Source organism: Trichosurus vulpecula, chromosome 9 (genome assembly GCF_011100635.1).
Source record: "Trichosurus vulpecula isolate mTriVul1 chromosome 9, mTriVul1.pri, whole genome shotgun sequence".
NCBI classification, from domain to species: domain Eukaryota; kingdom Metazoa; phylum Chordata; class Mammalia; order Diprotodontia; family Phalangeridae; genus Trichosurus; species Trichosurus vulpecula.
The window spans coordinates 122,048,256-122,061,932 of NC_050581.1; the positions used below are offsets into that span (position 1 = coordinate 122,048,256).

Below are 13,677 nucleotides of genomic sequence, written 5' to 3' on the forward strand. Positions count from 1 at the left end.
AAAGTATTACTATAAATTTCTAGTCTATTATAAAAGGTCTCGCAATGTCCATAAGTCTGTGGATTTGAGTACCTCTGGTGAGAAGTAGCATGGTACTGTGGAAAAGAACATTGGATGTGAAATTAGAAAACTTAGAATCATAGACATGTGGACAAGTCATTTTATCCTCGTTGAACTTCATTTTTCTAGTCTGTCAAATAGCAATAATCCAAAAGTATAAATTGCCGAAGTTAACAGAATAAGAAATAGAATATCCAAATAACCCTTTCTTAGAAAAAGAAATTAAACCATCTATAAATGAACTCCCCAAGGGAGAGAAAAATTGAGTCTAGATCTATTTCTCAGCAAATTCTACCAGACATTTAAAGAATAATTCTAATACTACGTAAACTATTTTTAAAAATAGATAAAGAAGACCTACCAAATTCCTACTGTAACACAAATATTTTCTTTGTACCTAAATCAAGGAGAGTCAGAATAGAAAAAGAAAACTATAGACCAATTTCCCTAGTGAATATTAATGCAAAATTTTTAAATAAAATATTAGCAAGGAGTTTACAGCAATGTGTTACAAAGATCATACGTTATGACCAGAGTGAATTTTTACCAAGAATGCAGGGTTAGTTCAATATTGGGAAAACCATAAGCATAATTTATACCATTAATAGCAAAACAACCAAGATTATATGATTATTTCAATAAATGCAGAAAAACCTTTTGACAAAATACAACATCCATTTCTTTTAAAAACACATAAATGCACACACACACATATGAAAGGATGGGAATAAATGGAACTTTCCTTAAAATAAGTATATATATCTAAAACCAAGAGTAAGTATTATCTGTAATAGGCATAAGCTATAAGCTTTCAGTAAAATCAAGGCTGAAGCCTTGACCATTATTACTGTTACTATTCAATATTATAGTAGAAATGCAAACTATAGTAATAAGTTAAAAAAAAGAAATTGAAGGAATAAACATAAGAAATAAGGAAACAAAACTATCACTTTTTGCGGATGATGTGATGGCTTCCTTAGAGAACCCTAGAGAGTCAACTAAAAAGCTGATCAAAACTGCAAATTTAGCTAAACTGCAGGATATAAATAAATCCACACAAATTATCATCATTTCTTTATATTACCAACAAAACCCAGCAGAAAGAGATAGAGAAGTTCCATTTCAAATAACCACTAACAATATTAAGTACTTGAGAGTCTGCCAGCTAGGAAATGCACGACAACAATATGAACACAATTACAAAAAAACTCTTCACACAGATAGAGATAGGTACAAACCACCTGGAGAAATATTAATTGCTCATGAGCAGGCCAACCTAACATAATAAAAATGACAGTACTATCTAAATTAATTTACTAGTTTAGTTCCATACCAATTAAACTACCAAAGAATTACTTTATAGAGCTAGGAAAAAATAACAAAATTCATGTAGAGGAATAAAACCTTAAGAATATCAAGGAAATCAATGGGAGAAAAACAAGAGAGAAGGAAAGAAGCCTAGCAATACCACATCTTAAAATATACTACAAAGCTGTATTTATATTGGCTAAGAAACAGAGAAGTTTCGGTGAAACAAATTAGGTATACACTATACAGAAGCAAACGAATTCAGGAACGTAGTATTTGATAAACCCAAAGATCTGAGCTATGAGGGCACTATTTGATAAAAACTCACTGGGAACTCACCTAAGCATTGACCAGCATCTCACACTTCATATCAAGATAAGCCAAAATAGATACATAATTTAGACATAAAGGGTGATACCATAAGCAAAGTAGTAGAACATGATAGAAACTACCTGTCAGATCTACAGAGAGGGGAAAGATGCATTACCAAACAAGAGATAGAGAATTTCACAAGAGGTAAAATGGATAATTTTGATTACATAAAATTAGGTTTTTATACAAATAAAACCACTACAGCTAAAATTAGAAGAAAAGCAGAACATTAAATGGAAATCTTTGCAGCAAGTTTCTCTGATAAGTCTCATTTCTAAAACATGTAGGGAACAGTCAAATTTATAAGAGCCATTCCCCAGTTAATTAAAGAATATGGATAGGCAATAGGTCAAAAGATATGAATAGGCAGTTTTTAAAAAATTATAAATTTTTTAATTTTTAGTTTATAACACTCAGTTCCACAAGTTTTTGGGTTCCAAATTTTCTCTCTCTCTCTCTCCTCCCCCCACCAAGACAGCATGTAATATACAATGTAGGTTCTACATATACCTTCACACTGAGCTTGTTTACGTAATAGTCCAGTTGTAAGGAAGAATTATAACCAACGGAATGAATCATGAGAAAGGAGAAACGAAACCAAAAAAGGGGGGAAAAAAGAGAGAGCAAAAAGTTTGCCTCAATCTGCATTCAGACTCCAAAATTTTTTTCTGGATGTGCATAGCTTTTTCCATCATAAGTCTCTTTTCAAGCTGTCTTTGAACCTTGCATTGATGAGAGGAGTCAAGTCTATCAAAGTTAGTCCTTACAGATACCGTGCATCTGTAATCATGTGTAATGATCTGGTTCTGCTGCCCTCACTCAGCATCAATTCATATATGTCAATCCAGGTTGTAATGAAGTGCGTCTGCTCCTCATTTCTTATAGCACAATAATATCCTATTACATTCATATACCACAATTTGTTTAGCCATTCCCCAATTGATGGGCATCCCCTTGATTTCCAATTCTTTGCCACCACAAAAAGAGCTGGCATAAATATTTTTGTACAAATGGGTCCCTTTCCCACTTGTATGATCTCTTTGGGATATAGCCCTAGAAGTGGTATTGCTGTGTCAAAGGGTATGCACATTTTTATAGCCCTTTGGGCATAGTTCCAAATTGCTCTCCAAAGTGGCTGGATCAGTTCACAACTCCACCAACAATGTAACAGTGTTCCAATTTTCCCACATCCTCTCCAGCATTTATCATTTTCCTGTTTTGTCATGTTGGCCAATCTGACAGGAGAGACGTGGTACCTAAGAGCGGTTTTGATTTGCATTTCTCTAATCAATAGTGATTTAGGAGAAATGGTGGAGGCCGGGTACGTGAATGACTCTGCGGAGGATCAGAGGAAACCGCACGGATCCGAGCCTGAGCGTCTGGTCAGCCTGGAACAGCTGTAGCAGCTTGGCATCTTTTACTGGAAACTGGACGCTGACAAGTATGAGGATGATCCAGAGCTAGAGAAGATCCAAAAAGAAAGAAACTACTGCTGGATGGACATCATAACCATTTGTAAAGACAAGCTGCCAGATTATGAAGAAAAGATCAAGATGTTTTATGAAGAACATTTACACCTTGATGATGAAATGCGCTATGTCCCGGATGGAAGGGGATACTTCGATGTAAGAGATAAGACAAGTGGATCCGCATCTTCATGGAGAAAGGAGACATGATAACACTTCCAGCTGGGATTTATCATTGCTTCACCCTGGATGAAACAAACTATGTTAAGGTGATGAGGCTGTTTGTTGGAGAACCGATCTGGACAGCATACAATCATCCAGCTGATCATTTTGAAATTCGAGGACAGTATCTGCAGTTTCTGACCCAAAGAGCATAGTGGTACTCCCCGGAGACTGACATACTACTTGGAAATGGGCCAAACATGATAATTAAGCAAATTGTTAATAGTTTCTGCTTTTCTTCCGCATCAAGGGCTTGAGTTTGAGTTCTTTCCTTTTCGAGATTGCCTTATTTGAGAAGGGAGAAGTCATTAATTCAACATGGAATAAACTGAGATTATGGACAAATCCTTACTTAAAAAAAAACAAAATAACTTTTTGTTTCTCTAAATATAAAGCAAGAATTCTGGTTTGGGTTACGTGGATTCAGATAGTAGAAATTATGTCCCTAAAAGTAATATCCTTTTTTGCTAATATCATTTAAAAGTAGGATATTAATCCCATCCCCAGCACTGTGAAGGATAGGTATTTATGTATCAGGTGAGCATTAGAAATTGGTTCTAATTGATTGCTTAGTTAATTAGAAATCTTTTGATTCTAAGTCTGAACCTTTTGGATGAAAGATACAACAGGGATTCATTGTATCCCAAGTTATTAGTATTTCTGTGACACGGGACATGTCAGGCACATCTACTGTTAGCCTGCATCCTGTAGAACCAGATCTTTGCAACATTGTAAGAAAATTTGTTTAGACTTTCCAGTGGAACTTAATTGTTTTGTGACATGGTTGTGCCTAATTTGTTAATTCTATAGAAAAATCATCTTTAAACAGAAATCAACAATGTTTTGAATAAGTACCTTATTTCCAAACGTTCAAAATATTTGGAAATCTATCTTCATCTTAAAATTTTCAACAAGGCTAGTACTAACCAGGTCACATTCCTGTCCTAGAAGACAAGAAAAAGTGAAAGATCAAGTTAAATGAATGTCTCTCAAATTCTCTGTTTGCTAAAGTCGGCTGCCAGCTGATCCAATGATTCTCTCCCATCCCAAATACTCTCACTTACCAAAGTCATTATTCCATGTTAATAATCCAACAGAAAATGCTTAAGTGCTAACTTTTTAAAATTAGTCTTTTAAAATGTCTTTTGTAAAGCAAAATTGTAATTATTGTAGAAACTGAATATTAAAGAGAATAGAAATTCAAAAAAATAGTGATTTAGAGCATTTTTGCTTAATGACTATAGATATCTTTGATTTCTTCCTCTGAAAACTGCCAAATAGGCAGTTTCTGTGGAATAAATTTAAGTTATCAATAACCATGTGAAAAACAATTTCTAAATCACTACTAATAATAATGAAATACACATTGAAACAACTGAGGTACTACTTCACACCCATCAGATTGGTGAAAATGACAAATGCTAGAAGAGAGATGTGGGAAAATAGGTACACTAATACATAGTGGAGCTTCGAACTAGTCTAACCATTCTGGAAAACAATTTGCTACTATGCCCAAAAACTGTTAACCTTACATACCTTTTGACTTAGCAATACCAGTGCTAGGTCTTTACCTGAAAGAGATCAAAGAAAAATGGAAAGGACCCATATGTGCAAAAATATTTTATAGGAGCTCTTTTTTGTGGCAGCAAAGAATCGGAAACTGAGGAGATGCCTATCAATCAGAGAATGGCATAACAAGATATGATATATGAATGTGAAGGAATACTATTGTGCTATAAGATATGAAGGGAATGGTTCCAGAAAAAAACAGACAAACCTGGAAATAGCTGTATGAACTGATGCAAGGTGAAGTAGGCAGAATCAAGGGAACAATTGATATGGTAACAGCAGTATTGTAAAGATAATTAGCTTTAAAGGACTTGGTAACTGTGATCAGTACAATGACCAGCCGTGATTCCAAAAGACTCTTAATGAACATGCTGTCCACTTCCAAATAGAGAACCAGTATTCTCAGAACATGGTTTGAAGCACATTTTCTTCTTTCCTTTCCTTTCGGGGAGTGGGAGAGGGTGGCAGTGTAGACAGGCATGGTTAATGCTGAAATTTGTTTTGCATGACTATACATATTTGTAATAGGTTTTGCTTTTCTTTCCTTTTTAATGGGTGGGGGAGTGGCGAATTTGGAACTGAAAACAAAATTGAATTTTAAAAGTAAATAGGAGTAATCATATTTGGACTATAGACAGGGGTATTGTGAGGGTCAAAGATAATGCAAAACTTAATAATAAAAACTTTCTATAAATGTAAGCTATTATTAGGTACATGATCAATTATTGGATCAACAGTGAATGAATGAAAAAGCATTTATTAAGTGTTTGCTGGGTACCAGGCACTGTAGTAAACATTAGAGCTAGAAAAGCAAAGACAGCACTTGGCCTTAAGGATTTTATATTTGAACAGGAGAAGACATTACATGTGTGTTTAGGGGAGTGGTGTGCAGGAACAGATGTTTTGAACTGAGAAGTCATAAGGATGGTGAATGGAGTCCTGTGGCAGTTGATTTAGCCTTTTCAGGAATGGTAGTATTGGTTTCATCACTATTCCCATAGGCTGGTGGTAGAAGGGGCTAAGGAAGGGAGGTGGCATGATATGAAGGTGACTGGAGAGGACTAGTTTGATGGGTCTGCATTGGCTAGTTATGGAGAACTCTGACCATTTGGGACCATAGGGCCTGAAGGTGGGAACTGGAGCTCCAACTTGAGGTGTGGCCACATGGCATGAAGTTTCTGAGTGCCTCCTCTTTGCAAAGCATGAAGTATCTGTGTAACTTAAGTGTCATTTGAGGTTAAAGTGTAAGAGTATGGGTGTGGTTGTATGAATTTGGCTACATTTTGCCATATTACGATATTCCAGTTCATATCTTATTCTGCCAATCAGAAAAACTCCAGTATCACAGTTTGGAACAAACTTTTTTATTTGGATGGTGCTCATCTCTTTAAATAATGATGCTTTCAGGATCTCTTTAGTTGTCATTTTTAGCATCTTTAGCATCTTACTGGGATTGGTGCTGTAGAGACTTCCAAGCCAGTACTGTATACAGCTTCTACTACCTTCCTGGGCAAGGAGAGCCTAAGGGACTTTATAGAAACTGGTCCGCAACATCTTCTCTGTTTACTCTTTGTTTTTAGACCAGTCCAGAGAAGGCATGTATGGCACTGAACATACCCAGTCTGAAGAAGATGGGGAATGGCAGCACTCTACTTCAACTACCTCATCTCAGAGCAAAAGGGCAGAGCGTCTTGGTCAGAACCAGCGCAAGAACCTGACCTCTGAGGACACCAAAAAAAAGAGGGCTCAGAAACCTTCCCACATGAGGAGGAACATAAGGTGAGTTATCTAAGATAAGATGCCAGGGAGAGTTATGTAATAGTGATCTGTTATTGCTTCACCCAACCCTCCCTATCCCAGCACAAGTAGTAAATTCATTTCTATGACTGATGGTGCTAGTAATATTAATATTGGAACTATTAACAGGGCAAGCATCTCCCAAACTGCTAAAAGAGAAACTTGTAGATAGTATTTTCATTCTGGATCTTAGTTGATGGTTCAAGTGATTCCCAAGACATGTGTTCAGTCCTTGGGTCTTGATCGCCAAAAGGAATTATCTTAGGAATTTATCTTAATCATAGCTAGGGAATGTGGGCATATGCCTATTATCCGAAGTCTAGATAAGGCAAAGTAGAATTGGTGGGAAATGTCCTGGATCAGAATCTCTGCTCATATGTCTTGTTTTCTCTTTTTAAAGAGGGAAGAGGGTAGGAAAGGAAGTTAACTTTCTATCCTGATACCATATGATATAGGAACACATAGCCTAGATATGTCAGAATTCAAGAATATAATTTTATTGATGGGGTATTCTTCTCCGCAACTCAGATAATAAGCCCTCTATAAAATTTGGTTTCTGAAGGTTGCTATAGCTGAAAAATGTATCACCCTTCACCCTTTTGGTGAGCTTTTCCAGACTTAGCTAGGCTGGTCCTTGGATAACGAGCATATAGATCATTACTAGCCCTGTTCTTAAAGCCTTTACAGCACTAGCAAGGCCTGCCAGAATTCAGACTGTGCTGGCGTGCCTTTTTAGAACCTGGGGTTACTGACCTCTATGAGGTGTCTAGGGCTTTAATGATGGATGGAGACCAACACAAGACTTTTTTTTTTTAACTTAGCACCAAAAAAGAATTCTAGAACTCCGAGAGGTTCTTCATTCTATGAGACCTCTACTTCTGTGGTCAAAATAATAGCCTTGACCATAAGAAGTATGTCATCTTTCTTGTCTGCTGAGGCTTGTCAATGTGCAGGCTTTCCTTGTGCCTGAAATAATGTGAAAAGTACAGTGATCCAAGGATTTCCCCAGTATTACCAAGTTCCACTCCTTGGTCTGCTAATGATAGGGCAAGTGGGGAAAATATATACTTTCCTAAAACTACACAATAAATATGATAATCTCTTTTCCTTACTTTTCAGTAGCCATTTCCTACTTTGGGTTTTGCCATAAGGTTGTTTTAGCTGAGTTCATGAGCATAATTAAAATGATTTCTCTTATGTATCTGAATGTTTAGAAAGCTGCTACGGGAGGATCAATTGGAGGCAGTCACCAAAGCAGCTCAACAGGAAGAGCTGGAGAGAAGAAAACGGCTGGAACAGCAGAGGAAGGACTATCCTGCCCCAATCCCTACTGTACCACTAGAGTACCTCCCAGGTAAAAAGAGATGGCATGATGTAGACTGTGTCCAAACCAGGAGTTCTTAACCTTTGCTGTGTCATGGACCCTTTGACAGGCTAGTGAAACCTATGGACCCTTCCCAGGGTACTGTTTTTAAATGCTTAAGATAAAACACATAGCATTATATAGGAAACCTACTATAATGAAATACATTTATGAAAATATTCTTTAAAAACCAGGTTTATGGACCAAGTTAGGATCCCTTGGTCTAAATTCATAATCTAAAGCATTAAATCTTTTTTTAAGAGTCTTTTGCTTCTATAATGGTAGAGATCTTAGATAAGCTTATGTCCTTAGTAGGATATAGGATAGGAGTAAGGATAAATAGATAGACGAACAGACCATTTATTCAATGCCTGCTGTGTGCGCCAGAAACTATGCTTTCTAAGTACTAGGGATACAGATACAAGTGAGCAAGTCAGTTCCTGCTCTCAAAAAATTTACATTCTATTGGGGGAAAATGACAACCATAAAAGTGTTTTGAAAGAAGGGAGAGGGGAGCTAGATTACCTGGGCAGAAGCTTTTCGAGAAGGCCAGGAAGAGGTCCAGGAAGTCAGAGGATTATGTAGTTAATGGTTGTCTAGAGCATAGGGTTCAGATGTAATGGAGACTTCAAAGCATTTTATGATTAATCAATATTTTTTAAATAATTATTTGGACTTGCAACCTTTAAAATGGCAGCTAGATGGCACCATGGATAGAGCACTAGCCCTGGAGTCAGGAATACTTGAATTCAAATCCAGCCTCAGACATTCACCAGCTGTGTGACCCAGGGCAAATCACTTAACACTGTTTGCCTCAATTTCCTCCTCTCTAAATGAGCTGGCAAAGAAAATGGCAAACCACTCCAGTGTCTTTGCCAAGAAAACCCCAAATGAGATCACAAAGAGTTGAACGTGACTGAAACTACTGAACAAAACCTTTAAAATAACCAGGAACACAATTTGAAATGTATCTTCCAAATTGAGATTTTTCTCAATTTTCCTTCTATCATTTTGGGTCTCAAGACCTTTCTCCCATGGGAATATTATTACCACTTCTCCAGGGGAGTTGAATATCACTAGCAATCAAGAACCTCTTCAGAGATAGAGATTTAAAATAGAGTCATAAGATCTGACCAAGATATTGCCGTTGTGGGGCAGCTAGGTGGTGCAGTGAGTAGAGTACTGGCACCAAGGTCAGGAGGATCTGAGTTCAAATTTGGCCTTGGACACAAAAAGATATTGCCATTGGGTGATGAAAACTTCTTAACATGATAGAAATGGAGCTAGTAAAACCAGGCAAGAGCATTGTGTCTCAGGGAAATGTGTTTTCATTGTGACTTTCCTCCCCAACCATTGCTCTGCTCTCTCCACAGAGGAAATTGTTTTACGAGCCGGTGAAGCTTCCCAGCTCCCCTCTCAGGTCTTAGCCCAAGAAGTTATTTGTTTGGATAGCACCAGCAGCGGCAGTGAGGAGGAGACCAAGGGAATACTACATGGCATTAAAGATGGTAAGAAGCACTTTGTTCCTTTTAGTCTCAGCTTACTGCACATCCTTAGCGACATATCTGAATTGATGAGGTTACCACCCCTCCTTCCCACAGTCTGGGGCTGACTAGACACATTTCCTTTATGTCCTCTGATTTATGTGCGGATTGCATCATTACCTCATCTTGAAGCAAGAGAAAAGAAGCTGAAATTTGTTGTTTTCAGGAATGAAAGCAGACAGAGTAAAGTTTTTGCCCTGTTGTGTTTTGAAAATGATCACTAAAATCCCCTTTAATCTTTCCTGGTGTCTTAGAAGTGATCGAACTGAGCTCTGGAGAGGATGAGGCCCTTCAAATTGTGGACAGTAGTGATTCTGCCAATGAAGGGGACGGCGATGCCACCGAGGAGAGCAGTGGCTCCCATGTGAATGATGCCTTAAATCAGTCTGATGCTATGGGGCAGGTCATTGTCAACATCAACCACCCACCTAATGAGGAAAATATCTTCCTAGCCCCACAGTTGGCACGTGCAGTGAAACCTCATCAGGTATTGGAAGTCTTGAGACCCTCTTCTCCTTCTTTCTTTTCAAGGTCTCCTTGTTGGTGTTGGTATTACTCATAACTTATTATTGTCTTAAGAAGTGAAGATTTCCCGAGCACTTGGGAGTTGTATAGAAAATTTGGTCTTTAGTCCCTTATCTGCTGGTCTTCTAAAACTTCATTTAATATTCAGAAGTTGAGAAGCATCAGGAACAACTGGGGGGAAAGAGGGGTGGGACCAGATGTAATGAGACTGTTTTGATCATTGACTACTTGTTTCCTAGTCTTGTTGATAAAACAGATTTTGAGTGAGATTCCTGTAAGGTCTGAAAGCTTGAACTTATTTTCTTCCATGAGAAAAGTAGTTAGGAAATTCGTTTTGTATTGATGATTCCTTAAAATGACATGAATAGGTCTTTAAAAATTCTTAATGGGTATAAGAAAAGAGTAGACTTTTTCTGTATTTCTCCACTAGAATCAGGAGGTAGAAACTATGGGAAGGTAGGTTTTGGTTAAACAGATGAAAAGAAATTTCCAACTGGAGCTGCCTGACAATGAAATAGGTTACCCAGGAGATTAGTGAAATACTATGTTACTGAAGCTACTGATTATTGAGACTGGTAACTGAATTGATCATGCCAGGAATTCTTTAGAAGGGGTTCCTCCATTGGATGGGAGGTTGAAATTAGTGACCTTGAAGGTTCTTTCCAACACTTAAGATTTTATATTTACGATTATGCTAAATGAGAGACATTGAAGTTTATTTAGTTCATCCTTCTTATTTCACAAATAAGGAAACTGAGGCCCAGAGGTGCTGAATGACTAGTGCAGAGTCACAAAGGGTAGTTAGTGCACAGCAGAATTGGGGTCCAACCAGCTCATCTGGCTCCACATTAAGTTCTCCTTCAGTCCTAGCAAACCTTTGGGAGTGACGTAATAACAAATGTTTCCCTCTTACCTATATACTCACTAAGGATGACTTTCTGGTGTTTTTCTCGAAAAGGGCCTCCCCTATAAACTATTGTTTTGATTATTAGCAATAATAATAAGTTACACTTTATTGTGCCTATCTTGGATTCTCACAACAACCCTGAGGTGCTTAACAGAGCTATTATTATCCCCATTTTGCAGAGCAAAAAACTGAGACCTACACAGATTAGTGATATGGCCAGTGTCACACAACTAGTAAATGCCTGGCCTAAAACTTGAGGTTTGGTCTTTCCCATTTGGCTTCTCAACAGTAGTCTGCTTAAAGGTGATGTCTGTTCTAATACTTACTGACTTAACATGGGTTTTACTGTTGTCCTGGAAAAAGGTAAATTGCCAACTCCACTATTTGTCACTTATGTGGTTTGTCATTTCATATTCTTATGATTTCTTTCTATCCTGTTAGATTGGTGGAATCCGATTCCTGTATGACAACTTGGTCGAGTCCCTGGAGAGATTTAAAACCAGCAGTGGATTTGGCTGTATTCTGGCTCACAGCATGGGTTTGGGGAAGACTCTACAGGTGATCTCCTTCTTAGATGTCCTCTTCCGACACACAGAAGCAAAGACTGTCCTTGCTATTGTACCGGTAAGGAGCCAGTTAGATCTAGGCTAGCTCTGCCATATTTGGCATTTACTGTATAACCCAGCATCAAAATGAGTTCCTTCTAATCTGCTGCCTTTCCCCAACACTTACAGAGCTTTCTACCTTAAACAAACAGGTATTTTAATTGCTTATGTTGCACCTAAATGTGCTGATTTTTGTAGTATAATTTAAAAAAAACTTTAATGTCTGTTCATTATAGAATTAACTGCAGCTAAGCAGGTTGAAAGTAGCTGAGTGTTGTCCACAGTTTTAGCAGTTAGGATGTTTAAGTTCCTTAGCATCATAAGTATTCCACTTGCATTGTTTCAGCAGAAGGGGTCAGGCCTTTTTGGAAGAAGGACTGATTCTTCAAACACTTTCATTTTATAGGTGTATGTCATAGGGGCTATTAATAAATACAAAACTTAGCAAATATAATAAGGTCCTCTTCATATAGGCCACACACTTTCTACTCTTTGTTGTCTATGTCAGTACTTGTAGCAAATAACATGGTTTCTGGGTTCATTCCTTAAATATTCTCTCCCCTCATCCCCTTCTGTTTTTTTTTGTTTTATTTTGTTTTACTTTTGAAAGGTGAACACTCTTCAGAACTGGCTGGCAGAATTCAACATGTGGCTGCCAGCCCCTGAAGCTCTACCTGCTGACTACAAACCTGAAGAGATTCAGCCACGCTACTTTAAAGTCCACATTTTGAATGATGAGCACAAGTAGGTCTCTAATTTTTTTTTTACCTCTTGTTTTCCCTTCCTTTCATTTATTTGCTCAACATACTTTTATTTTAAATTCAGTTCAACCAGCATTTTTTCTTTCAAGCACCACAAAAGCCTCAGACTCTACTGGATTCTGATGCTCAGCAGTGTTTTGTTTGTATGTGTTCCATCCTCCTTAATTTCCTTTTGTTTCTTCTGTATATTAGTTACCCTTTTCTTAAAATGAATTCTGTTCTGTTCCTGGTTTCTTGGTAAATTCTTCTACGCTATAGACCTGGCATATAGTCTTACCTTCAGCATCAGTTTTATTAATTTTTTTAATCTATTTTGCACTGTTAGGTAACTGTAGGCTCTCATTGCTGGTGCTTCATTTGGCACTCTTCCTTAAATGCTTTTCATTTGGTCATCTTCCTTCTCCAATTGGGTCTTTACACAGCTTACAAAGAGATATTCCTCAAGCATAGGTACTGTCTCTCCACTGGTCAGTAAAGTTTAAATATCTTCCCATCAATTTAGGTTCCTCTGTTGGCATTTAAAGCCCTTCCCTGCCTGACTATAACATGTATTTTCAGCCTTATTATATACTACCCCCTTCACACTTTGGCACAGCAGCAGTAGCAGCAGCAAATGGGCTTTCTTGTGTTCTTTACATACAGTGTTCTAGCGTCAGGCTCTGCACCTTTGTCTATTTTGCCGCTCCCCCCCCCAAGCTTGGAATGCCCTCCCCCCTCACCTTCACCTCTTAAAATCCCTGATTTCCTTCATATTGCAGCTCAAATACCACCTCTTATTTGAGGCTTTTCTTGATCACCTCAACGGCTAGTGCCTTGCCTAAAATTGGTCTTATATTTACATTTTATATATACATATGTGTGCACTCATATCCTATAGATTGTATTCTCTTTGAGGGCAAGGGTGCCAATTATTGTCTTTGCATCTGCCTATCCCATAGTTTTCCCATGTACTGCTATAGTAATAAGATCTGACATGATAAATATGGAACTCTTCTCTGTACAGCTTAACTGTAGAGAACAAATGAGATAATATTTGTAAAGTGCTTAGCATAGTGGTTGGCATGTAGTAGGCACTTAATAAATTTTGTTCCCCTTCCCCGGTTGCCCCCCCCCCCCCCAAAATTCAGCTGGTCAGTTTCGATGTTTGCCTCTGATCCACTATTAATCTAGGGTTATAA

General features: G+C 37.8%; 1 protein-coding gene and 1 pseudogene across 1 annotated transcript in view; both read left to right on the top strand.

Annotated features, from left to right (window-relative positions):
• Window positions 1-13,677, top strand: part of RAD54L2 (RAD54 like 2) — a 92,848-nt gene that overhangs the window by 54,886 nt on the left and 24,285 nt on the right. The window contains exons 2-7 of the mRNA XM_036739629.1: window positions 6,578-6,776; window positions 8,009-8,148; window positions 9,531-9,665; window positions 9,956-10,188; window positions 11,575-11,757; window positions 12,349-12,482. Of these exons, the coding sequence (XP_036595524.1) occupies window positions 6,578-6,776; window positions 8,009-8,148; window positions 9,531-9,665; window positions 9,956-10,188; window positions 11,575-11,757; window positions 12,349-12,482 (1,024 nt within the window). The remainder of the gene's footprint in view (window positions 1-6,577; window positions 6,777-8,008; window positions 8,149-9,530; window positions 9,666-9,955; window positions 10,189-11,574; window positions 11,758-12,348; window positions 12,483-13,677) is intronic.
• On the top strand, window positions 3,048-3,583 carry LOC118831709 (annotated as a pseudogene).